The sequence below is a fragment of the Mustela erminea genome, chromosome 4 (genome assembly GCF_009829155.1).
Source record: "Mustela erminea isolate mMusErm1 chromosome 4, mMusErm1.Pri, whole genome shotgun sequence".
In the NCBI taxonomy this organism is placed as follows: Eukaryota; Metazoa; Chordata; class Mammalia; order Carnivora; family Mustelidae; genus Mustela; species Mustela erminea.
In genome coordinates, this window is record NC_045617.1 from 31,761,277 (window position 1) to 31,787,784 (window position 26,508).

The 26,508-nt window shown below is 35.4% G+C and overlaps 1 protein-coding gene across 9 annotated transcripts; it reads left to right on the plus strand.

Annotated features, from left to right (window-relative positions):
• On the plus strand, nucleotides 1-26,246 carry PNISR (PNN interacting serine and arginine rich protein). Of its 9 annotated transcripts, none has more exons than XM_032338979.1 (13): nucleotides 1-119; nucleotides 8,974-9,053; nucleotides 10,879-10,997; nucleotides 12,429-12,617; nucleotides 13,983-14,206; nucleotides 15,652-15,823; nucleotides 16,937-17,127; nucleotides 18,635-18,772; nucleotides 19,202-19,301; nucleotides 20,031-20,084; nucleotides 21,155-21,325; nucleotides 22,361-23,447; nucleotides 23,689-26,246. In XM_032338979.1, the coding sequence occupies exons 3-13, from the start codon at nucleotides 10,910-10,912 to the stop codon at nucleotides 23,717-23,719; spliced, it is 2,445 nt and encodes an 814-aa protein (XP_032194870.1). In that variant the 5' UTR covers nucleotides 1-119; nucleotides 8,974-9,053; nucleotides 10,879-10,909; the 3' UTR covers nucleotides 23,720-26,246. The 9 variants fall into 9 exon arrangements, with proteins under 9 accessions (XP_032194870.1, XP_032194871.1, XP_032194876.1 ...); XM_032338980.1 differs by having other exon boundaries at nucleotides 5-123; XM_032338976.1 differs by having other exon boundaries at nucleotides 15-286.
• The last annotated feature ends 262 nt before the right edge of the window (nucleotides 26,247-26,508 follow it).

Genomic DNA, 26,508 nt, shown 5'->3' on the forward strand with positions numbered 1-26,508 from the left:
TCACTTCCTGGTGCAACCAATCGGGCGCCATCTTGTCTTGTTCGTGAAGAAGTAGAAGCATCGAAAGGTTTGGAGAGGTATTACAGGAACGGTGGCGACAACGGTGTTCCGGAATCAGAGTGAGTAAGTGGTGGAGAACAATTACGCGTGGGGACTTGGCAGGCCATTACAGCCTTCTTGGCTTCTGTGGCGAAGCTAGCATAACTTAAACACGTAGGCTGCGTACGCTGCTTGGCGCGACCGCTGGAACCTCATCTCCTTAAAGCGGCGGTGTCCGCCCGACTTGGTGAGTCAGAGCTATGCTCTCAAGGAAAAGGAAATGTTGTTACTAAAGAGAATGCTTACGACCCCTTGCTCTAACTATGAGAGTTTTCTCTTGGATGAGAAGGGACTAATTGTTGGGCTCCTGACCGGCCGTTAAGCACTGCGCGTGCGCAGTGGGAACCCCCTTATGGGGAGGGGTTGCAAGGGGGCGGAGGAGGCAGAGGAGGCGGGGGCCCGGACCTGGACCTTCTGCGCTGTGCAGTTCCGATTACGCAGGCGCAGCCAAGAGCAAATGCGTCCAGTTAACTACAATTTCATTCCCTAGTTTGTATTTTTGTTGTGTTTTTATTCGGTGATGTACATTATGTCTTAAGGTCCACGAGGGAAAGAGTAGTATCCAGCATTTCAATTTTATTATCTTGTGGTGAATATCATTATCTGAACATCACGGGCACTCGACAGATTTTGATTGATGATGGCTAATTCATAGAAGAGCAGAATAAACTTGAAATTTGTGACGAGTGCAGCAAAGCAAAAAAACAAAACTTGGACACAAAAGATTCACCTGTAGGACTATCTCGTGGGGCTCTAGGGGTAGTAACAGTAAACAGGTTCTTTGAAGATGTTCATGAGACTGTATTTTAAACATACTTATTAAGTTTATTTTTTTAAAACCTTTTTTTTTTTTTTAAAGATTTTACTTATTTATCAGAGAGAGGGAGGAGGAGAGAGCGAGCACAGGCAGACAGAATGGCAGGCAGAGGCAGAGGGAGAAGCAGGCTCCCTGCTGAGCAAGGAGCCCGATGTGGGACTCGATCCCAAGCTGAGCCGAAGGCAGCTGATTAAGTTAAAACTGAGCCACCCAGGCGTCCCAAAACCTTTTTTCAGTTACAGAAAAAGTGAGCAGATGGCACAGAGTTCCCATATAAACACCCCACCTTACACACAGTTTCTTTATTATAAATCAGTATGATATGTTTGTTACAATTAGTGGACTAATATTGACACATTATTATTAGAAAAAGTCTCTAGTTTATTGCTATATCCTAATATTTTTTTCTGTCCCAGGATTCCGTTTAGGATACCATGTGATGTTTAGTTGTCCTGTGTCCTTAGCTTTCTTTTGGTTGTGACAGTTTTCAGGCTTTCTTAGTTTTTGATGACTGTTACAGGCTGAATTTTGTCCCTTCAAAATTCATATGTTGATGTCAGTACCTCAGAAGTAACTCTATGTGCAGATAGCGTCTTTAAAGAAGTAAATGAAGTCGTTAGGGTAGGCCCTGATCCCTAATGACTGGTGTCCCTTATAAGAAGAGATTAGGATACAGAGGGACGACCGTACATATAAAAGCATAGAAGACAGCCATAATAAGCCAGAGAGAGGCCTTCAAACGAAAGCTGTGGACGTTTCTATCTTGGACTTCTAGCTTCCAGAACTATGAGGAAATAAATGTCTGTCCTTTAAGCTACCTAGTGTGTAGTACTTTGTTATGGCAGCCCTAGCAAACTAATTTAGTGACCGTGACAGTTTTGAGGATTACTGGTCAGGTATATTGTAGGGTGCCCTCCTACAGGAATTTGTCTGATGTTTTTCTCATGGTAAGACTGGCGGTAGGGGTTCTGGAGAGGAAGATCACAGAAGAGCAGTGCCTTTTTCAGCACATCCTATTAAGGGTGTGTAATATGAATGTGATTTATCACGTTGATATTGACGTTGATCATTTGCTTAGTTTATGACAAGTTTCTCCACTGTAAAATTACTCTTGCCTATCCATCTCCTCCTTTCCACACTGTACTCATGAGAAGGAAGTCTTTTTGCACAGTATACATATGAGGATTAAAGAGTTACGTTCCCCGTCCTTTTAGGGTGGAGTATCTGTGTAATTTACTTGGAATTCTTCTGCATGGGAGATTTGTCTGTCCCTGCCAGTTTACTAGATCATTTATTTATATTAGTGTGGACACATGAGATATTTATGTCATAATTGGTTATAATACAATGTTACTTTATTTTGTTGCTCGAATTGTTCCAGCTTTGGACATTGGGAGCTCTTTCAGTTGTCTACTGTGACCTGCCCCCATCCTTTTAATATTTTCATTTAAAAAAATTTTTTTTTAGCACTTTCTTCTTGGCACTGTAAGGTATTCCAGGCTCATTTTGTATATATATTTTTTAAATCTCAGTCTGAAGAATCACTTATTTCTCTTAAGGATTTGAATTCCTTTTATTGGAGACGTGTATTAGAACCAAGATATGTGTGCTCTCTGTTACTGGGGTGTTGTTTCCTTTAGGATTGCTTGCTCTCCGTACGTTTATTTTTTTAATTATCACTTTTTTTTTTCCATATCTGTAATCAAACTATCCAATTCTCCAAAGTTTTGAGTGCCTCTTTTGATCTGTAAGCTGCAAAGTATTTCAATATATAGTAAAATGTATGTCCCAGCAAGTAGCAAAAGTTTGTTTTTTACTTTATTTCAAATAATTATAAGGTTAGCCTTTACTGGGGCCATTTCCACCTAACCTGAATTGAAAAATGAATTTTTTTTTCTACTTTGAGGTCCAGTCACCTGATATGTAGGGCTGAAATGGCAGGGGAGAAGAGGTTTGTTGCATTTTATGGTTTTTTACACTGTGTATGTGATGTGAGAAACATTTCACCATATGCATCAAAAGCATGGATGTGTTTCTGTATCTCTGATTTTGCAGTTGATGCTTAAGTGCACCCCCCCACACACATACATACACACAGAAAGGAGGGGCAGAGGGAGACGGGAAGAATCTTAAGTAGGCTCCATGCCCAGTGTGGACCCTGATGTGGAGTTCCATCTCATAATCCTGAGATCATGACCTGAGCTGAGATCAAGAGTTGATGCTTGACCGACTGAGCCATCCAGGTGCCCCTTATTTATTTTTTTGATGCATTAAGTGCTTTAAAACAAACACTACATTTTTATCCTCATTCATCTTTGTCAGTCTGTGAGAGGACTTCTGCAAATATTAATGATGTCCTTTACACAAGTAATTTTAAGAACCTTAGAGCAGTGAATATTCTAATGTAGAATCATCTAAGAAATGGATAAGATAAATGATCATTTCTGGTTATATTCATTTCTTAGAGTTACTGTAACAAATTTCCAGAAACAGTGGCCTAAAACAGCAGAAATTTATTCTTTCACAGTTCTCTGGGCTAGAAGTCTGAAATAAAGGTTTCTGCAGGTCCATGCTTGCTTGCTCTACTCCCAGCTCCTCACCCCTGTTGTAGGGGAAGATCCTTCCTTGCCTCTTTGTCTCCTCCTAGCTTCTGGCCATTCTCAGCCATCCTTGGTTTTTCATGGCTGTAGGCACATCACTCCAGTCCCTGCTTCTTTGGTCATAATGGTGTTCCCTGTGTGTGTCTGTGTTTCTAATAAAAAACATCATTGGATTAGGACCCACGTTAATCCGGTATAACCTCACATCTCGAATACATCTGCAGAGACCCTGTTTCCAGAAAGGGTCACACTCATAGTTGGTGGGAGTGTGGATAGGACTTACACCTCTCTTTTTAAGGGGTCACAGTTTATTATATAACACTTGTCATAGTCATGAGTTAGATTTTTCCAGCTGTATGTGATAACTTAGATGATCTGATCCAAATCCCAGTTGTTTCCAAGGAAATAGCATAATAAATGGGATTAATTTAACCCCATAAAGGGAAAGGCCTGCAGCCTGCCTGATCTGTAATCAGATTTTCCAAATTTGAGAAGATGAGCCTAAGGATCGTTAAAATTAAGGATAAAGGAAGGACAGATATATTGGAGTTGAGTTTTGATGTTATAAAATCAGAGTAGTAGTAACTATTATTTTCTTCATTGAATATTAGTGTACTTGTAAATAAATTTTAGCGAAGAGTAAAGTATTTCACCACTTAATATGGGCAAAGAAGCATGGAGAATTCAAATATTTGTAAGACTCTGCCCTCAAGAAGATCTTGTTTTGAGGAAAGAAAAAAGAATGGAAATTCATTGTAAATCTCTGTAACTGTATACTGTATCATGTTTAACTTATCATCATGGAAATTTTCAAACAGTACAAAAGTAGAGTATAGTGAACCCTAATGTACTTATCACTCATCTTTAACAGTTATCCTTCCAAATCATTATTAAACCAAATGTGTAAATACCATTTTTAAGGCAATGAGGCTGTTAAGATAGAGGGTTGTGTTACTTCATTGAAAAATACTGAAGTTACAGGGCTCCTGGGTGGCTCAGTGGGTTAAAGCCGCTGTCTTCGGCTCAGGTCATGATCCCAGGGTCCTGGGATGGAGCCCTGCATCATTGGGCTCTCTGCTCAGCAGGGAGCCTGCTTCCCCCTCTCTCTTTTCCTGCCTCTCTGCCTACTTGTGATCTCTATCTGTCAAGTAAATAAATAAAATCTTTAAAAAAAAAATACTGAAGTTACAAGATAAAATTTTTTATTATTGCTATATGTGCCTCATATTTCTGTTTTCCAGTTATGTTTATTAGTGAATAAAGAAGGTTTTATATGTTGAAGATGAAGAAAGTGTGGGTTTTCTAAATCCTTGCCATCAAATCACTTACCAGTCATGTTCTTTAATCAAGAAATAATTAATGAAATCTTTATCAAGTATTGTGCTAAATGCTTAAACATACATAAAACTTTATATTAAATTATTTGAATATACTAAGTATTTTTTTAAAATCTGTCCCTTTACAAAATTCAGCAGAACTCTACATTTTATTCTCATGACCAGAGATACCCTTTTTGGACTATAGAAATTTACTCCAAATCCTTCATAGGAAAATGAGACAGAAGTCAGGTTATTTGTCCATAGTCTCATCATTATATTACTTGTGTGATGTTTATTGCCAGAGTCACTCAGGACTGTGCTGGTTAGCTTCCTTTGATTCTTTGTCTCTTTTAAAAAATCTATAGATTTGTTTTTAAAAATACGCACTTAGGACACCTGCGAGGCTCAGTCGGTTAAGCACCTGCTTTTGGTTCAGATTATGATCCCACGGTTCTCAGATCAAGTCCTACATTAGGTTCCTTGCTCAGTGGGGATCCTGCTTTTCCCTTTGTCTGCCCCCGCCCACCTGTGTTCTCTCTCGCCTTGCTCGCTCTCTCTGACAAATAAAAATCTTTGAAAAAAATATATATTTAAAAAATAAAAACATGCTCATGGGGCATCTGGGTGTTTCAGTCGTTTAAGCATGCAGCTGTTGGTTTTGGCTCAGGCCATGGTCTTTCTTGGGTGTGGGATTGAGCCCTACATCGGGCTCTGCCCTCAATGCAGAGTCTGCTTATCCTGCTCCCTCTGCCTCTCCCGCGCTCGCTTTTCGAGCTCTCGCTCTCAAATAAATCTTTAAAATAAGTAAAAATATACACTTGTGGTAAAATCATTCAGAGAACACAGGATTTAAATAATCATTTTCTGATATCTGTTTTTCACTTCCTAGAGCTTACCAGTTTAAGAGTTTTTTGTAATTTAGGAATTTTCTATACTAAATTGCATTTTTTTTTAAGAGTTATTTATTTGAGAGAGAGAGTGTATGTGTGTGTCTGGTGGGGAGGGGGCAGATGGAGAGAGATCTTAAGCAGACTCTGCACTGAGTGTGGAGCCTCACATGGGGCTTGATCCCAGGACTCTTGAGATCACGACCTGAGGGAAACAAAGAGTCAGACATCTAACTAACTGCCATCAGGTGCCCCTAAATTACCTTTTTTTTTTTTAAGATTCTGTTTATTTATTTGAGAGAGAAAGAGAACAAGCAGGGGAGCAGGAGAGAGAGGGAGAAGGAGGCTCCCCAGTAAGCAGGGAGCCTGATGCAGGGCTCCATCTCTGGACTCTGAGATCATAACTGAGCTGAAGGCAGACGCTTAGTGGACTGAGCCACCCAGGCACCCCTAAATTGCATTTTTTAATAAGATTTTATTTATTTATTTGACAGAGAGAGCAAGGGAGAGGGGCAAAGAGAGAGGGAGAAGCAGGGAGCCCAATACAGGGCTTCATCCCAGGGTCCTGGGACCATAACCTGAGCCAAAGGCAGATGCTCAGCCAGCTGAGCCACCCAGGTGCCCCTAAATTGCATTCTTAATGGAAAAACCTCAAGTGGGATCATAGTGTCTTTCACTTCTTAAGGCAGTTTATTTATCAGTGTATGTCAGCATATAAAAGTCCCATCTTTCTCATTGTAATGGCTGAATAACAATCGACTGTATGGGTCACTTTTATCTCTGACTTTGAGTGATCCTAAAAACAGGTGTTCCCTGTTACAAACATGTTGCAGGTTTTTGGGTAGTATGGTGAGTATACTCCTGTGGTTTAAGTTCTTAAAGTGGAATTACTAGGTCAGAGGGACCTAGCAATAAATCAAATTTATATTTTGATAAAGTACTGTAATGCTAAATTGTCTCTCCCAAAAGACTATGGGTATTTTTACCTTCTTTCTCATTCAGCAGTTATCCTCTGTAGCCAAGTCAAGTTTCTCAATTGCAGACTTAATTGAAGCATTTTATTAAATACCTCCTAACTTCTTCTTTGACTTTTACTGTCACCTTCTTTGCTGTATTTTTATTCTGTTTTGCCTCTCAAAATTTCACATTTCTTTTTTTGTATTTTTCTCAGCCTAGGTGTATTAAACACTGTGTGTGAATAGTTTACATAAAAACTTGGGGGAGGGGCGCCTGGGTGGCTCAGTGGGTTGAGCCGCTGCCTTCGGCTCAGGTCATGATCTCAGGGTCCTGGGATCGAGTCCCGCATCGGGTTCTCTGCTCTGCGGGAAGCCTGCTTCCTCCTCTCTCTCTCTCTGCCTGCCTTTCTGCCTGCTTGTGATCTCTCTGTGTCAAATGAATAAGTAAAATCTTTAAAAAAAAAAAAAAAAAAAAAAAAAAACTTGGGGGAGTAAGAGGCCTTGGGAAACATAGTAAAAGTAGAAGTGACTGGTTTCAACAAACAAAACTGACTACAAGTAAAACAAATCAAACTCTTGAAAATATGCAAGTAAAAACATTTTGTGTGGAAGAAAACTTTTAAGGTTTTTTTTAATAGTTAAAGCTTCAATTTATGATACACTGAGAGGTAGGGACAGGAAGATATTTTTCCAAAGATAAAATGAAATCTGGTTAAGTGTCAGATTGCTTTTAAAGAAGAAAAAAGAGTTGAGTAAAATGGCTTGGCTTGATTACCGATGCCACTGCCCGCCCCCCCAAGCCCAGTTGTAAACTTGAGTGCTAGCAAAAATGATAAAATGATAGCTGAGAGAGTCTTTATGGCAGCATTAAGCATTAATTTTTGAAGGCTCTTTTGCTGAGTTTTCATGTGTTTCTCATTTAATCCTCACAAGAACTGTATGAAGTAGACACTTACATGTCCTCCGTTTTACAGATGAGAAAACTGAAAATTAGAGAGTGGTTAATTTGCCCATGTTCATGCAGCTAGGGAATGGTTTAGGTAGGCATCATGAACCAGAGCTTGTGCTCTGAAGTCCAGGTTACAGGTGATGGTTAGAAATTAAAAAGGAGAACTGAAAAAGTTATACACGACAACCAGAAAATGTAAGTAAGTGAATGTAACTTCATAGTGATTTTTTGGGAAGTAAATATGTATTGGAAATGATGATAGGGAGTCAGTACAGTTTTTTTCATCATTAAAGTGGTGTTACTAAATGCATATCTGTTTGCAACTCTAGGAGGCACTGAATAGAGCTAGTTATAATGCCTACATTGTATGAGTTTATAACCTAGGACAGAAAAATCCATGCGTTGTGTTCTGATATACCATTAGAGCTTTGGAAAACGCAGCAAACCATGCTTACACCAGCTTTTTGGTTCTCATAAATACAACAATTTCCTTATCATTAACCTTTTAAAAGTAAATGGAAGGAGCCAGAGACAGTTCATTTTTTCAGTTGGTATTCAGTGACTGCTGTGTGCCAGAAGCCGGAAGATAAAAAGATGAATGGATTTGTCTGTTTACCAACTTTTTTTTTTTTTTTTTTTTTTTTAAAGATTTTATTTATTTATTTGACAGAGATCACAAGTAGGCAGAGAGGCAGGCAGAGAGAGAGGAGGAAGCAGGCTCCCTGCCAAGCAGAGAGCCCGATGCGGGGCTCGATCCCAGGACCAAGGAATCATGACCTGAGCCTAAGGCAGAGGCTTTAACCCACTGAGCCACCCAAGCGCCCCTGTTTACCAACTTTTTAAAAGCTGTTAATCTAATGGGAATAAAATGCAAACGTTTGAAGGACAAATTGTTTTCACCTTGCTGGTGTTAATTTTTAAACTTAGAGTTTTATCGAAAAACCTAAATTAAAGCATTTATTACTTCTTTGTGCCATTTAAGTTAATACCAGGTGGATGAAACTTCTTTTCAAATGTTTGTTGTTCCTTTTTTCTCAGTATATATAACAGTACCTAAATTGTTGGACATTATTTTGTATTAATAAATTGTTCCAGTAAGTAAAAAGGTATTTTGAAAGGAAAATTTTTTTAAAAAGTGTTGCTTTCATATTTGTGATGTACCTATTTCCCTTAACTTTATAAATGGTAAGTAGTATCTCATTATAAAGTTAGTGGAAGAAAATTCTCCGGATTAATTTGAAGAAGATTACACTTTTATGTTGTATCTCTGGAATTTGTTTTTATTCTAGTAATTCTTCATAATTTAAGAGTAAACATATGCTCTTTTTCTCCCCCCCCCCCCCCAGGGCATAAGTAATCTTGCTGCTATGCTTCCAAGCTGTAGTCTGAATCAACCTAAATTTTAAACGGAAGGTGAACCTCTGAGGTCAGTCAAAATAGCAGTTGGTATTTCTTCTGGGTGTCCCCTCTTTTATTTGTTACCTTTTAATTAAAGTTGTAAAGGGTTCTAGTAAGTCATTTAGCTTTTAAAGTGTTTAAAGGTATAATTGAAAAAGAGGAGAGGGAAAAAGGAGAGAAGAAAGAAAATCTGAAGAAAGATTAGAAAAAGAAGCATATGTAGCTTGGAACTGAAATACAGTCTAGTGGTTGGTTTTAGGTGTGGTGCTATTTAATTTCTATTTTGCCATATTCCAGTGATGCTATTATAATAAACTGTATTAGTGTAACTAGAAGTCAGAGTCAAGGTAACAAAAGGGCTGCTGCATATTTCATAATTTACAGTGCTTTTCAGTTGAAAGGTTAGGATCTGCCATTGATAGAACTTTATAACATTCTGTGAATGCTGCAAAGACCAGAGCTGTAAACCCCTTTAAGAGACTGAATCGTAGCAGCCAGTTATCCTATTTGAGTGGGTGTTTCTCACTTGTTAATACAACTTTTTTATTTTTTGTGATCCTGCTTGCTTTTGTCTTGTTTTTAGAGTAGAGGAAAAGGTCAGTCTAAAAAGATTCATTTAGTAAAAATTTATTTAATGCCTGCTCTATGCTAAGTCTCAAAAATGAAGAAACATACCCTATGTGTGTCATTGGTTCTTGAATAGGGTTATATATCATTGTTGGATGAAGTACAAATATACTGGACTTGTAGGAATTTTAAACTTATTATGAAAGCTTTTAAAAGTAGTTTTAAAGTTTTTTAAAGTAGTTGAGAGAAAAGTAGACCAGTGTGGTGAAACCCCTCCTCCACACCCATCACCTAGATTCTCTCTCCTTTTGTTTCCCATGCTATTTACGTGTTCAAGAAACTTGGGTCTTGGTAGACTCTCTCACTTTCTGGATTTGTCCGATTGTTTCTTTTGATACTGCCTACGTCATTCTTTTGTTCCTTATAATTTCTTTATTCTGGAAGTAAGATCCAAAAGCTCAAATGGATTCAGTTAAACATTTTTGGTGAACATATTCATAGTGATTCTGGGGACACAATATATCTCAGGAGGAGATTCATGATAGTCTTGCAGGGGTGATATTTCAACAACCTTTGTATTTGATTTCCTATCAACTTTTAAGATTTCCTGAGTCAGTTGTTTCATTAGGTTTGGTAATATGTGATTTTCTAATTCTATTCTACTTTTGCATTCATTAGCTGTAATTAGAAGAGTTTTCCTTCCGCAGCCAGAGCTGTTGTTTGGTTGCCCTTTTTAAGGAGTCTTGGTTGGGGAGAGATTAAATCACTTTTTTTCTTATAATCTTTTTTTTTTTTTTTTTAAGATTTTACTTATTTATCTGACAGACAGAGCTCACAGGTAGGCAGAGAGGCAGGCAGAGAGAGAGGAGGAAGCAGGCTCCCCGCAGAGCAGAGAGCCCGACGTGGGGCTCCATCCCAGGACCCTGGGATCACGACCCGAGCCGAAGGCAGTGGTTTAACCCAGTGAGCCACCCAGGCACCCCTTTTCTTATAATCTTGAAAATAACTACATTTCCAGAGATCTGTATTGAAAAAAAGTAGATTCACCCCATCTTTTTAGCTAAATTGATTAGAGCTATGCTTGCCATCAAGCTCTGACACCATCATTAACATGAAATTTTGTGCTTTTGCTTGCCAACCTAAAAATTCCAGTTGCCTCTGGAATTCTGTTGACCAGAATTTTAGAGCTCTGATCACATAACTGTATCATCGTATAGTTTTTGATGTGTGAGCTTTTAAAATAAAAAAACTCTCATTCTCATTTTTAAACTGTTATTTTATTAAAGGTAGAAAATCAAATATATTTTAAAAGTCAGGATGTGGGATCAAGGAGGACAGCCTTGGCAGCAATGGCCCTTGAACCAGCAACAGTGGATGCAGTCCTTCCAGCACCAGCAGGATCCAAGTAAGGAAACAAATTGAATTTGGAAGTTGGGGAAGGGGAGATAGAGATGAGTGGGAGATGGGCGATGGGATTAAGGGAAATGGAATTGGGATTGATTTATTGGAGCATTTTATGAACAAAATTTAATCTTTTCTCATAAATAATATGGCTATACCATACATATTAGGGAATGGATTTCTCTTTGGGGGACTTCCCCAAAGAGTAGAAAGCTTTATGAGTATTTTACATTTTCAAAACTGATTTAGTTCTTGCTTTTCTAAAGAAAGAAAAAATCTTCCTTAAATGTGTTGCTTAAGTAAAGCACACTTTTGTTTTTTAATTCCAAATCTTAAAATTCTATGTAGCTCATAGTCAACTGATGTTATGCTTTATATCTCATTTAAAAGTTTCTTTGTATTATGGAATTTATCAAACATATATGGATGTAGAAAAGAATATAGGGGACCCCTATTTATTACTTAGCTTTAATAGATGGCCAGTTTTGTTTCATTGATGCGACCCTTTCCACTGCACTGCTTTTATTGGGTTAATCTGTTTCTGTTCCTTTTTTTAATACCTACATAGCTTTGTATTACAGGATAATACTGTGATTTAATAAATCACTTTTGGACGATTGGGTGTAGCTTTTTACTTTTTGAAATAATTACCATAATTTTGTGTACATGTCATTGCGTTGTTACTTGTCCAGTAATTTGGTGAGGAAAAAAAATCCAAGAACTAGGTTTGTTACATTGCTGTTGCACATTTGAAAAGTTTTAGATACATATTACCTAAATTCAGCTCCATCTGGGTTGTGCCGGATGAGTCCTCTTTAATCTTCACTGAGATGTGAAAAAAACATCTTACGCTTCTTTGTATCCTTTATTAATAATATTAGATCATCTTAAAATGTTATGTATAGATATTGGAGAAGGAAGAGGACCTTTAAGATAGCAAGGCAATACATTTTGAATAAAGAATGACTAAGAGGTTGTTAAGCAGTGTATTTTAACTAGAGAAGGAAAAGAGGGTGATGGTGCAGAGGAACATGGATAAATAACTCTATTTCTCTGAAGCCTTAGAATTCTCTGTAGGCCTGGGTAGGTCCTGTTTGAAGAAGTGGTGTGTGAGTTTGATCATTTGTATTATAATTAGTTAAAAAAAAGAAGACTTAAGTCTAACTAAACTAAGATACAGGGGATAAATTTCTTGGGAGTTAATATTAGAAATAACAGTTAGGAGTGTTTTACTGGAGGTTTCTGCAAGTCTTATAGTTAAATCATTTTGTAGCCTGGATATGGGTTATTTTCTAAGCATCCTTTCAGCCATAACATACTGTAATATTTAAAATCTCTAGTAAGGAATAACTGAGATGTTTGTTTTACATAGAGGCACTATTCTTTTAGCTTTTAAATTCTGAATGTTAAATTCTGCTATATTAAATTATGTTAGGCCAGATTGACTGGGCTGCATTGGCTCAAGCTTGGATTGCCCAAAGAGAAGCTTCAGGGCAGCAAAGTATGGTAGAACAACCACCAGGAATGATGCCAAATGGACAAGATATGTCTACAATGGAATCTGGTCCAAACAATCATGGGAATTTTCAAGGGGATTCAAACTTTAACAGAATGTGGCAACCAGGTTTGTTGTTTCAAGTTATCCAGATTTTAGGACTATTTTTAAAATAAAATGTGGGTTAAATTAAACTGTTTAATTTGCTTAGTTTTATGACTTCTTGAAATTAATGGTCCTTAAAGAATAGGCAGTTTCATTTAGATTTGAATTTGAAATTTTGTGGTTAAAGTTGTTCTGTACTCAGTCTGCTAGCATTGTGGCACTCAGTTTGATTCTTTTCTTGGTTCTTCATTCCTAGGCTGACAGGGGCTGGGAACACTGGAAACCTCACTTGGCATCTAGGGAAGAGAGCATTCTATGTCTCTCTGTTGCAACCTCTGGCCTTTTCAGAAGCAGCACTGGCAGAGCAAAACATGTCTAGCCTCTAATTAAAGAAATACTGTGTCACTATGTGACAAATTAGTCTGTCAAATATACTCTGCCCCTACTGTCCACCCATCTTTTTCTTCCCTTTTTTTTCAGATAGTGAAGATCTTCCATAAGTTTTTATGTTTTATTTTTTGTTTGTTTGCTTTTTTTTACTTCACACTATGATTTAGATTTCTTGATGCTAGTTCAGTTTTCCATGTCTTGTGTTATTATTTTTAGTAGTCACTTCAAAATATTTATAGAGGAATCTTTAAGTATGCTAATGGTGAAGTTTTAATCTCCCTTTCCCTATTGATACTTATTATTGTTTCTCAATGTAAGAGTGGAAAATTCAGGAGGTAAACCTCTAACATCACTTTTTAAAGAATGAATATTCTAATCTTTGATACTCTGAGGTAGTTTATTTCTAGTTTTCTTGAAGTTACACCAAATTTCCCCAAATTTGAAAATGTTCTGGTTCCCAAGTTCAAGTTCTTAAATAACTTACCCTGGCATTCCTACTCCCCAACTTTATTTTACTGGCTCTCTTTGTGACCTGGGCAAGTGATTTACCTCTGTGTGCCTTAGTTTCCCCTCCTTAAATTGGCAAAAATAATACCTGCTTTCTCCCTACCTCACAGGGATGTTGTGAGGATAAATGTGTTCATGGAAGAAAGAAATTATATATAAAATCTCAAGGTGTTATTTTCTGTGGTATTGTTATTGAACAGAAATAGAAAAATTCAACAAAAAATTGCTTTGGATTTTGTTACATTTATTAAAATTTTGGGCATTTGATTTTTATATGTTTAGGATATGAATTAGAGTGGAGTTAGCTCATTTGAATTATTTATTAGTTTAATTAATTGCTTATTTTTAAGATATACAAGAGGAATTTGACCAAGAAGTCATAAATTTTTAAATCTATTTCTTTGCTGAAAAATCTTTCTTGAGATCTTAAAAATTTGTGTTGATTTTGTTATAACCCCCTGTTGAATGTTTTTATGCCTGAATCCTAAATAGAATGGGGAATGCATCAGCAGCCCCCACACCCCCCTCCAGATCAGCCATGGATGCCACCAACACCAGGCCCAATGGACATTGTTCCTCCTTCCGAAGACAGCAACAGTCAGGACAGTGGGGAATTTGCCCCTGACAACAGGCATATATTTAACCAGAACAATCACAACTTTGGTGGACCACCCGATAATTTTGCAGTGGGGCCAGTGAACCAGTTTGACTATCAGGTGAAAGATATTTTGTTGCTTTAATATTGTAGATGTGCACGTAATCTACCATTCTTTGGAAGTGTCTCATCAAGAGTACCTAAGATCTGTGTTTCACTTTTCAGTCTTGTACAGATAAGGGCATATTATGTCTCAGAAAAGTTATCGATTTTTGGGTATTAAAATCATTAGATTCTTATTTTGTGGTTTTTGGTTTGCTTAGGAGAATGATATAAAGGATCGTTAGGGAAATGTTTGGATAAAATGAAAAATATGTAAGTGCAATAGCTATATGATGTTTTCTAATAATTTTAAAGTGGTATATTTAAATGTTGAATAAAGTTTAGAAAATTCACAGTAGTTGAATACATTATTTGTCAATAATAGATTATGGATAAGACATGAATAAAATACATGAAGAACAGATCATCTTCCTAAATGCAGTTCCTTCTGCTATGTAGAATTATGACTTTTTCTAGTGAGGTCATTTTTTTTCCATTCTGACATGACATGTTAATGGAGTTGTACATAATTTCCTTTGTAGCATCTTATTCATTCCTAGGGACATAGAACTCTATGGGGATAGTATCATTATGTGGGGCTTTATTTTCTCTAACTACTCTGCCAAGGGTCCACCCTTAAACTGTAGTGCTAGGCGTCATTTTGAAATAACTGATTGCAGTTGTTAACCTTATAAACTGAACTATCATAATTTAAATTCTTGAAAAAATTCACATTATGGACATAAATATAACCAGTATTCACTTTGAGAGTAATCTAAACATACTCAGATATTTGTGGTATACTCATGCTTGGTATACAAATATGACCGTTTTTTGTTTGGTTTGTTTTGAAGAAATGTAGAGGCAGGGAGCTTCTACTCACACCCTAATATCTTGATAGATCCCTGTGCTGACAAGCCAGAGGGCTCTCTTGGCGATGGGCTTAAGAAAAGCCTCTGAATAGCAAAACTACAAAAAAAATTTAATGATTCAATAACTTTTATTTTGTTTAAAATAGATAACTTCTTGCAAGAGTACAGAAACAAGTTCCACTAAGAAATAACTTGGAATTGATTTAAAAATTTTTTTCTTGTATTTTCTATTTACAGAAAAATTGACATTTGATACCTTGGTAGTGGAAGGACTAGTTTATAAATGGATTCAGTATATATATATATACACACATATATATATAAAATATCCTTTTCTCTACTTCTTGAAAATAGTGTATTAGCTGAATTTTAGATGGCTCTTCACATTTACATAGGGAGAAATTCTTTATCTTTCTTAAGAATAGTAAGCCTAGGTTCTTGGGGTTACAGAAATATCGGTGGATGTTAGAACCATGGAATTCTTGGATTTGCTGCACACATGGATTTCTACTGTCCCAGTTCATAACACACGTGTGTCCCAGAGAGTATATTGTATTAATGTGAAGAAAAATAAACTGCAATACTCTTTCAGCATGGGGCTGCTTTTGGTCCACCGCAAGGTGGATTTCATCCTCCTTATTGGCAACCAGGACCTCCAGGACCTCCAGCACCTCCCCAGAATCGAAGAGAAAGGCCATCATCATTCAGGGATCGGCAGCGATCACCTATTGCACTTCCTGTGAAGCAGGAGCCTCCACAAATTGGTAGCTATTTAAGTTTAGTGAACCGCAATTGGCATGATTTCTTGATCATGTGAAAAAACTTATCTTATTTTCTCAAATTGTTTTGACACTTCTGATATGTTAGGAATTGATAGTTAAAAACCGTATCATTTTATAGTCATAACCCTTAAAATTACAAAAAGGGTACTGGTATAAAATATAAAAAGTTCTCAGTAATTTTCTTTAAAAGAAATTGTTACCTTAAACTCCAGATTTTGTGATGAATTGTAAATTTATCATGGCCTTGGCATCTTGATATTTTTTCAGTGTTGATAGTTTGATACATTATGCCAATTTATGAACAGTTGTTCTCTCTCTGTTGTCTCTTTCCACTCTCCATTCATCTGATACGCTAATGTCAGATTAATTTTCCTTTTATTATTTCACTTTCCAGAAATATTTTGGCAGAAGATTTAAATTTTTAACATAACTAACTTAAGTCTAACCATAAGTTACAGACTTAAACTATTTTATATTTAGAAATCCAAATTGAACATATATTATACCAGAATGTTCAAGTGTTCACTTTCTGTTACGAAATAGACATTTTAAGAAGATTCTAACTTTTTTTTTAACTTACGGAAATCATACTTGTTCAGATGAATTCTCAGTGTGAAAGTAGACATGTGCTTTTGTTTGTTCTGTTTCCATATTTTAGGAAGCAGTGTAGTCTAAGAGTTTGGCTTGGAATTAGTGCCCATCACTACTACTGTTTCTTTAATTTTGAGCACATCACTTAATTTTATAAGCCTCTGTGCACTTAATTTTATAAGCCTCTGTGTTCTTATTTGTAAAAGAGATTGAGTAATAGTGATTTTTTTTTTTTTTTTTTTAAGAATTAAGCGAGATGGTGGTTTTAATGTGCTTTCATAGTGCCTGGCTTATTAGAAGCATTAACACAATATTCACTGCTGTCATTAAAAATGATTTTAAAAAAGAAGCATAATGGTTAGTGGGTTGCTTTCCTGTGGTCTTACTGGAGAAGGATAGTTATAAGCTCTCAAGTGGCACCAGTTTGTAGAAATCCAAGAATAAGGAACTCATGCATTTGTGATTTTTACTTAACTTAGAAAGGTTTCTTTTCACATGAAACAGATGCAGTAAAACGCAGGACTCTTCCAGCTTGGATTCGAGAAGGCCTTGAAAAAATGGAACGTGAAAAGCAGAAGAAATTGGAGAAAGAAAGAATGGAGCAACAACGTTCACAATTGTCCAAAAAAGAAAAGAAGGCCACAGAAGATGCTGAAGGAGGGGATGGCCCTCGCTTACCTCAGAGAAGTAAATTTGTAAGTGTTAGAATTACTTAACATGAAAGTCCATGTGATTTATATGTGAAAATTACTGAAATAAATAACTAGTAATGAGCACCGAAAGTAACAAAGTTCAATCTTTAAAGCTTCATCATTTAGATGGCGTGAGTGGCTTAGGAATTTTTTTATTTAGCAATAATGTGCTCTCAGATGACATGATAGCCACCGCACTGGCCAGTATGCAACTCTGGAAATAGGTAGGCCTTCCAAGGCCATTTTGGGCTTCAGAAATAAATCTTGAGATAGAAAGGTTACTAGATTTAAGCAGACATTGGTTTAGCTTAAATGTCACAAATGCCATAAGTTACTTTTATCTTTTGACAAAAGAACGATGCCAAAGATGTGGTTTTTTGGTGGGTATTATGAAGATAAGAACCAAAAGACTGCCACTATTAAAGTTTACCTTTTTTGGGGGTAATTTTTAACTCTTTAGATGAAATAATGGATTTCCAGATTTAATAGGTTTAAGTGTCAAAAAATTGTTTGAAGATTATCTTCCCTCTTCTCCCACATGCCTCTGGGCTTGTGTTACATGTAATCTTCCCCTGGTTCAAATAGTCTTTTGAACTAGTCTGAAATTAGTGTTTCAGTGATCACCTTGTCTTTTACTTAGTAGGATTTTTTTTTTCTTAAGATTTTATTTATTTATTTATTTATTTGACAGAGAGAGAGAGAGAGAGAGAGAGAGATCACAAGTAGGCAGAGAGAGAAGGGAGAAGCAGGTTCTCTGCTGAGCAGAGAGCCCCTTGCGGGGCTCGATCCTAGGACCTTGAGATCATGACCCAAGCCAAAGGCAGAGGCTTAACCCACTGAACCACTCAGGTGCCCCTGCTTGGTAGGATTTTTAAGGGTAACTGCAGGACACTTCTTTGCCTAAGAAGAGTCCCCCTTTTAAGGTGTGCTATCTAGATACTGAAAACCTACAGCCAGGAACAGACAGACTGCTGGTATTTCCTCCATCTGAAGTACATCTCATTTCTTACCTGCCCATTTCATAGCGAAAAAGAAGCAAATTTCACTGAATTTCAAGGCCAGTTAAGATCTGCAAACTTACTTTAGACTTTTTAAATTTTTAAGTCACATGGTTTTGGGTATAATACCTTAAATTTGTAGTTTTTAAAGTTACATTGAATAATATAAATGTGGTCTACTTATCCAAAGTGCTATAAGCCACTCATTTCAGGACCATCATATATAGTGGATATTAATTCAGTCAGTTTTGGCATGTTATATTCCTGGTTATTTATAAAATAAAGTCAAAATTAACCAAGGAAAATTGAAAAATAATTAAAATACTTGATTCTCATAAGCTGTCTTATAATTTTAGATTTCTTTTCAGGTAACAATTTATACTACTAAGTGAAGGCTGTCGTTTTTATATGTTTGTAGACTTTTTAATTTGGGGTTTTAAAGTAGTGTGTAAGATAATGATTTTACATTATAAGCCTGAATTTGGGTTACACATACTATTACTTGTTTTTAGGATAGTGATGAGGAAGATGAAGACACTGAAAATGTTGAGGCTGCTAGTAGTGGAAAAGTCACCAGAAGTCCATCTCCAGTTCCTCAGGACGAGCACAGTGAACCAGAGATGACTGAAGAAGAGAAAGAGTATCAAATGGTAGAATGTTAAATTTCTTACCATGCACTGAATTTTAAAAAATTTGTTATTTTTATTATTTATTATTTTTTTTTTTGGAGAGAGAAATGGGGACAAGAGGGAGAGAGAGAGAATCTCGAGCAGGGTCCATGCCCAGCACGAAGCCTGGCATGGGGCTTGATCTCACGATCCTGAGATCATGACCCTGAAATGAAGACTCGGATACTTAACCAACTGAGCCACCCAGGCACTTCAGCTTATGTGTTTTAGAATAATTTTCAAATATGCAGTTGCTTGGAATGGTTGATATGATCTCTTTTAAATATGTTTTATAAAGTGACTTTGCACATTAATTTTTTTTAAAAAGTCAAACTGTATTAGTAACTATAATAATTAAGTTAAAAATAATATGCATAAATGTATGTAAACATGTAAAATATCCTTCCATAGATGTTGCTGACAAAAATGCTTCTAACCGAAATTCTACTGGATGTCACAGATGAAGAAATTTATTATGTAGCCAAAGATGCACACCGGAAAGCAACGAAAGGTATATTGTGGGTGTTCTTGGTTTTGTTTTTCTGGGAGTATTTTGGTTTTGGTGGCTATTTTGGACTCTTTTTGGTTGTCCTTGCTGAATTCTAGCAGATATTTGAATATTTTCTTCTTGCATGTTTTAACTCTCCAGGAAAGTTTAGGTTTGTAGACACCATATTAAAACTATATGAATATTTTTCTTTTATTACCCAACTTGCCTGTGTGCAGATTAGCGATTAGATTGTTTTTCTATAAAACATATAGTGGAAAAATTCTTGATATTTGATTTATTTCACCTGATTTTGTTTTTTTATAGATACCATGGTATTGGTGTATAACTTCTAATACAGTTTAGTTTCACTAGTGAATTGAATCAGTTTTCACAGTTTACCACTTAGAGTACTTACAGAAGCAAGAAATTCACCCATCCCCACCCCCTCTGTTTTTAGTAACACAAAATATATTAAAAAAAAATAAAATTATGGACCATACCTCAAAAATAAAATAACTGATGTAGTGGTCACATTTTTCATCATTATAAACCAATTTCAGCTCACTTCAGAATTATAATTTCAAGGCCAGACATGCTACTGGTTTAAAGTGAATGTTATGTTTTTAATGTTTCTTCTCTCCCCAAAAAGCAGCAATAGTAGTAGATTTAACAATACCATAGACTCTCATGACTATGAAATCGTGGCTATTTGTGTTAACATGTTGTTCCTGTTGTTGATGTGATACAAAGCTCCTGCAAAACAGCTGGCACAGTCCAGTGCACTGGCTTCCCTCACTGGACTCGGTAAGTGTTTTCCTTATTTGTGAGAGGGCCTTAAAGAGAAAATCACACTTACCTTGTCTCTCTACGTGTTCTGTTTTGAAACTGTACTATTCCTACTCAGTTTATAAAACCTAGGTCTTAGGGTTATATCAGTTTCTAAAAGGGTTGCCAATTTTTTTTTTGCCTAAAGCGTTCACAAAAGGATTATTATAAATCATTATAAATGTGACTAATTCATAGTTTATTGGGGCAAGTTGTAACAGTTCATAATTTAGTTGTGATAATATTTAAGCTCACTTTCTGAATTATTTGCATACGTGCTTTAGGGAAGAACCCGTCCTCTAATGCTTTTAAGCACCTTTATGTAGATTGTGTTGTAGTAAGTCGAGTTTTAACATAGAGGAAAAAAGAGTTTATCTTACCATAGTATCATAGTAGTGATGTGTTCATAATTTGCTCTTTGCATGATATATTCTCAAATATATGAAAGCTTAAACGTGCCTTTTCCGCATCATATCAAATTAATCTTTGTGGGGACCAACAGAAATGGTTAGAAGCAAATGCCCATGTGATTTTGTGATGATTACTATGTAGGTCACTTCAGGGTGGGGAGTAGTTTTAGCACCATACCATTTCTGACCAGTGAGAATTACAATATTCTAATTTTTTTTAGGGAAAAAATACTTTTCATACTACCTGGGATTTCTGAGCTTTGAACAATGAAAGAATTAATTTTACAAATATTTTCAGGAATATCAGTAGTTGAATTGACTATGCTTTAGTGAGCCTTTGTTATTGCCCTGTTAAATGGTTTCGTTGGTTTGCGCGGACAGTAAAACAAACCATTATCACGATTCCTTTGTGGTGAGAAATACATGAACTATTCCAGGAAGAATGAAATTCTGTTAATTTTCAGGAGGGATCTATAAACTCCTTAAGAATTGGAATTTGTACTTCTCCCCACCCCGAATAAGCATAATCTTCCAAGAAAAGGCAATGAAAAAAGAAATTAGCTTTCTTCTCGGACCTTAAAAATTTTTTAGTATATAGAATAATTTTTCCATATGATAGACTGGGCTTTATGCACACAGGTGGACTGGGTGGTTATGGATCAGGAGACAGTGAAGATGAGAGGAGTGACAGAGGCTCTGAGTCATCTGACACTGATGATGAGGAATTACGGCACCGAATCCGGCAAAAACAGGAAGCTTTTTGGAGAAAAGAAAAGGAACAGCAGCTATTACATGATAAACAGATGGAAGGTACATCTTTAGACTCCCTTAATTTTTTGTCTAGTTCTGTTTGTGTGTGTGTTTTTTAAATAACCAGAAAATATCAGGGACAGAATTAAGGTTAGAGTATAGATAATATGTGACGTAACTGAAACTAAGGGTTTTGGCTTACTTGTATTTTTTTTCAAAACTACAAAAGCTTGTAGTATTCAAAGTATGTAGTTTATAAAAGGTAAACTTGGTCTTGTTTTATAAGACATTAATTTCAGTAGCTGTAAGTCAGTGTATTTTCATTTCTAAAGTTATCATAATGAAGAAGAAAGCTTTTGAAGTAGAAATATATTTGTAAAACTAATGTAAAGTAATTTGTAGCTAGAATATTTAGTGTGTAGCTAGTATATTTAAGGAAATAGAAGGCTTTTAGAAGCTTTTTTATGCAAAATACTGTATATGTTCTTTATAGTTTATATAATGATACTAGGAATACTGAAAGAGTATTTTGAAGTTTTCGGAAAAATCATACTTGGACGATTGGGAAGGTAATTATTAAGAGTTAGCAGTTGAAAATTCCCTATAAAATTACTTACTTACCTTTAAGTTGCCTTATTGGACAAAAGGGAAATCGTTTTAGATTGCTTGAAATGTACCTTTATACTTCAGTACCTTGTTGCTGTATTGTCCAGGAGCATGGCTAACTACTTGTAGCTATTGAACATAAGAAATGTACCTAACCCTAAATTGAAATAATGCTGTAAGTATGTGTAATACATAATAGATTTGAGAGATTTTATGTGCCCCAAGAAAGTACTCTTTTGAATTTATTACATGTTGAAATGATAATGTTTTTGATATATTGGGTTAACAAACTATTGAAATTAAGTTTATCTTTTTTAAGTTTTTTTAATGTAACTTGACAATTTTTAATTGCTTATGTGACTTGTATCCTATTTCTGTTGAAGAATGCTGTTTCACTGTTACGATCTAATAGCTTGAAATTTGGTAGTTTGGGAGTTTTTTTCATTATACATTGACATTTCATAGTATTTTTGTCTTTCTCTCTTTCAGAAGAAAAGCAGCAAACAGAAAGGGTTACAAAAGAGATGAATGAATTTATCCATAAAGAGCAAAATAGTTTATCACTACTAGAAGCAAGAGAAGCAGATGGTGATGTGGTTAATGAAAAGAAAAGAACTCCAAATGAAACTACGTCAGTTTTAGAACCAAAAAAAGAGCATAAAGAAAAAGAGAAACAAGGAAGAAGTAGATCAGGAAGTTCTAGTAGTGGTAGTTCCAGTAGCAATAGCAGAACGAGTAGTACTAGTAGTACTGTCTCTAGCTCTTCATACAGTTCTAGCTCAGGTAGTAGTCGTACTTCTTCCCGATCTTCTTCTCCTAAAAGGAAAAAAAGACATAGTAGGAGTAGATCTCCAACAATTAAAGCTAGACGGAGTAGAAGTAGAAGTTACTCTCGCAGAATTAAAATAGAGAGCAATAGGGCTAGAGTAAAGATTAGAGATAGGAGGAGATCTAATAGGAATAGCATTGAAAGAGAAAGACGAAGAAATCGGAGTCCTTCTCGAGAGAGACGTAGAAGTAGAAGTCGCTCAAGGGATAGGCGAACCAATCGGTCCAGTCGCAGTAGGAGTCGAGATAGGCGTAAAATTGATGATCAACGTGGAAGTCTTAGTGGGAGCAGTCATAAGCATAAAGGTGAGGCTAAAGAACAAGAGAGAAAAAAGGAGAGGAGCCGAAGTATAGATAAAGATAGGAAAAAGAAAGACAAAGAAAGGGAACGTGAGCAGGATAAAAGAAAAGAGAAACAAAAAAGAGAAGAAAAAGATTTTAAGTTCAGTAGTCAGGATGATAGGTTAAAAAGGAAACGAGAAAGTGAAAGAACATTCTCTAGGAGTGGTTCTATATCTGTTAAAATTATCAGACATGATTCTAGACAGGATAGTAAGAAAAGTACTACCAAAGATAGCAAAAAACATTCAGGCTCTGATTCTAGTGGAAGGAGCAGTTCTGAATCTCCAGGAAGTAGCAAAGAAAAGAAGGCTAAGAAGCCTAAACATAGTCGATCGCGATCCATGGAGAAATCTCAAAGGTCTGGTAAGAAGGCAAGCCGCAAACACAAGTCTAAGTCCCGATCAAGGTAGTATACTTTTTAAAGTATTTTGTCTGATTTAAAAAAAAAATTTGACTGAATTTATTCAAAGTTGAAAGTGTCCTTTCTCTCTCTCTCTTTAATAACAACTCAGTTTGGTACTTGATAAATGAACATAGTCTTAAGTAATTTTAGAAATCCTATATAATAATATTTATTTAAAAATTGCAGATTCTTTAGTTTAAAATACATTTTTATTTTTAAATTTGTCTTTTCCCTTTTTTTTCAGATCAACAACCCCTCCCCGTCGTAAACGCTGAGGAATGATGTGGCAAGAATGCCATGATGTTTAAAAAATTCCATGAGTTTTAAGGGCTTGTCTCATTATAGAGGCACATTGTGGCTGTGTAGGTGAAACCAGAATCTTTTTTTTTTTTTTAATCTGTAAATAGGTGTACTTTTTCCAAATGCTGCTCCAAGTTACTTAATAGGATTTCTTTGTATTACATTTTTTTCAAAAAATAGTGCTTAATAAGACTATAAACATGCCATTCTCTTTCAGCTGTAATGTTCTTAAAATTATTCTTGAATGTACTGTGATGTCAATAAAGCTCTTCAGTTCATTTTTGTTAACCTCTTGCACCTTAATTTTATGATTTTAATCTAAGGAACGTACTTTTATAAAAAGGCAGCTGGAATTTTGTATAACAGGTTTTAAAGGTACTTCCTCTCATCTTCCCCAAAGAAAATGGTTTTAACTTAATAGTTTGTCAAAGTTTGTAAATTGTACCCATGGATTTTTGTCAAATTCCAACTTCAAGGGTGTGGAAGAGGGCCAAAAATAGACCTTTACTTTTCATTTGGAAACATTTGACAGCTTTCTAAACTTTTTTTTCCTATTTTGAGGATTTTCGAGTAATATATTCTCTGTGTATAAAGTATGGTTTACTTCTGTACAGTGAAATTGCTGGAATCAATCAAGCCAGTGCACCATTAGAGTCATTTATAAGGAACAGTTGTGTTTGACACTAATAGTCAAGTCTGGAATTCTATTCTGCAGTTATCCACTTCTGTTTTAGAAGCATATTTCAAACACTGGGAATATTACAGAAATAAGACTCACAATTCAGTGTATTTATTTATATTTTTAAAGTATAATATGACCTCAACTCAGTGGAAGAATGCTATATTATGCAGGTTTGTGTCAATTTCATGACATTAAAATGGTCTGGTTTTGTCACTTTCTTAACAATTATGATCAGTGAGTGGTCTAGCTATTTAAGGCAGTCATAACTTATAAGTAAAATGAGGCTCTGCAGGCATTTAAATTAAGCTCAGCTGCTTTCAGGGTCTGTTTTTGTGTGATTATTGTCTTATGCCACAATCAGATACATCTCTGAAAACAAATGCTTTTAAATTTTAATTTAAAAAGGAAAAAAGCAGGTGCAGGTCACGGAAAAGTTTTAAAGTATGCCTTCTTACCAGCAATAGTTCATTTTAAAATAAGCCAGATTTTTGCCAAGATCAGTGTTTCTTCAAAATGAAGGTAGAAATAGATTTGTAAGTGTGCTCTTGTACCTCTACATAGGTTCCTAAATAATTTTGAACAGTTACGCATTTATCTAGAGGAAATAAATCAACTGTGAATAAATGCATGTTTACCAAAATGGTTGTTTTACAGTGCATTTAGTTCTGATATTTATAAAGTTGATATTCACAGAATAACTTTTAAATAGTTTGGAATTCTATATAGTTTAGACATCAGTCACGTGGAGACAAAATGAAAATGTGCAATATTTTTTATGTAGGTGAGCTAACACAGTGTACCTAATTGCAGAATTATCAGATTAATTTGTAATAGATAAGTTGTATAACATTTTCATATCTTAAAATGTTTTTTAGATCAATCTTCAGGTTAAAATAATATTTTCAAAATAAAATTCTACAGAAAAGTTCTGTTGGCTATGATATGCACATTTTTGGGCAAGACAAATGACAAGAGCCAAAAATAATATTTGACAGTTTTATTTACTCTTCCATAATATGCAAGCTTCTTATCATTTAAATCTGTAGATATTTTTTAAAACACAGTCATGATATATGTGATTATTAGTAGATACATCAGTGTTATAATTAGATATTTGGGTTTTTTAGGTTTTATGGATAATTTAGAGAATTCATCATTTCACTGACATGTAATTAAGTATGTTTACCTTAGTGGTAAGATTTTATAAAATAGGGCTTCCATGATTTGGGATGTGAATGCTAACATACATAAGTTAACTAGATACATAATTTGGTTATGAAATCTTCTAAAATGACACCACCAGAAAATCAGTAGATTCAATTTTTGAGACAATCATTGGTCTGAATTGGTTAATAAAACTGTCTTTGGGTTCTCTTTTAAAATATTTCTAGTGTATTAATCATACTTGTTTTTGTGCAGTGGGGGTAAACCACACCATTAAGAGAATAAAATGTAATTTGGAAGAGGTAATTATAAGATTTGTTTAATGAAGGCCCCAAAATATAAATAAAGACTGGTGTGGAATCTCAGTGTATATGTTTTCTGCCATTGTAAAATGTCTTTTTTTAGCATCTGTTTTGAATGGTATAATACACAATAGGTGAGCTTCCCAAACGTCTATTTTTTTTAGTGTCTAAGCTATTATTTCTTTAAGGAAACACATGAAGTATAATTAATTAGTAGGGTGAGGTTTTTTATTTTATGTGAGAATTTTTACAGAGGAATTGTATAAGGTTCAAGTTCCTGTAATACTGTCTTATGGAAACCTTTACATTTAAATGCAGTTTTTCTTATATACATTAAAGTCTATTTTCATTTATCGGAGTTTCTAAAATGTACTAATCATGGTTTAATGGAAATACTAGATCCACTGGATGGTCCTGATTCTGCTGCTTAATATATTTTGGGCAAATCACATAAACACTATGAGCCTCAATTTCTTCAACTGTGGAAGGGTGGAATTCGATTCTAAGGTCTTTAATATTTCTAGCCCTTAAGTTTCTCAGTTTTAAATAGAATTTGGCTGTAATACCTAACACTAAAGAAAATAGGTTTTTTTTATTGGCCCTTAAAATAACTCGT

Bases quoted from the DNA above. Each gene is read 5' to 3' on its own strand.
- PNISR (XM_032338979.1), top strand. From the start codon at position 10,910: ATGTGGGATCAAGGAGGACAGCCTTGGCAGCAATGGCCCTTGAACCAG. The intron at 14,207-15,651 runs GTGAAAGATATT...ATACTCTTTCAG, and splicing joins TGAACCAGTTTGACTATCAG to CATGGGGCTGCTTTTGGTCC. The intron at 18,773-19,201 runs GTAGAATGTTAA...ATCCTTCCATAG, and splicing joins AAGAGAAAGAGTATCAAATG to ATGTTGCTGACAAAAATGCT.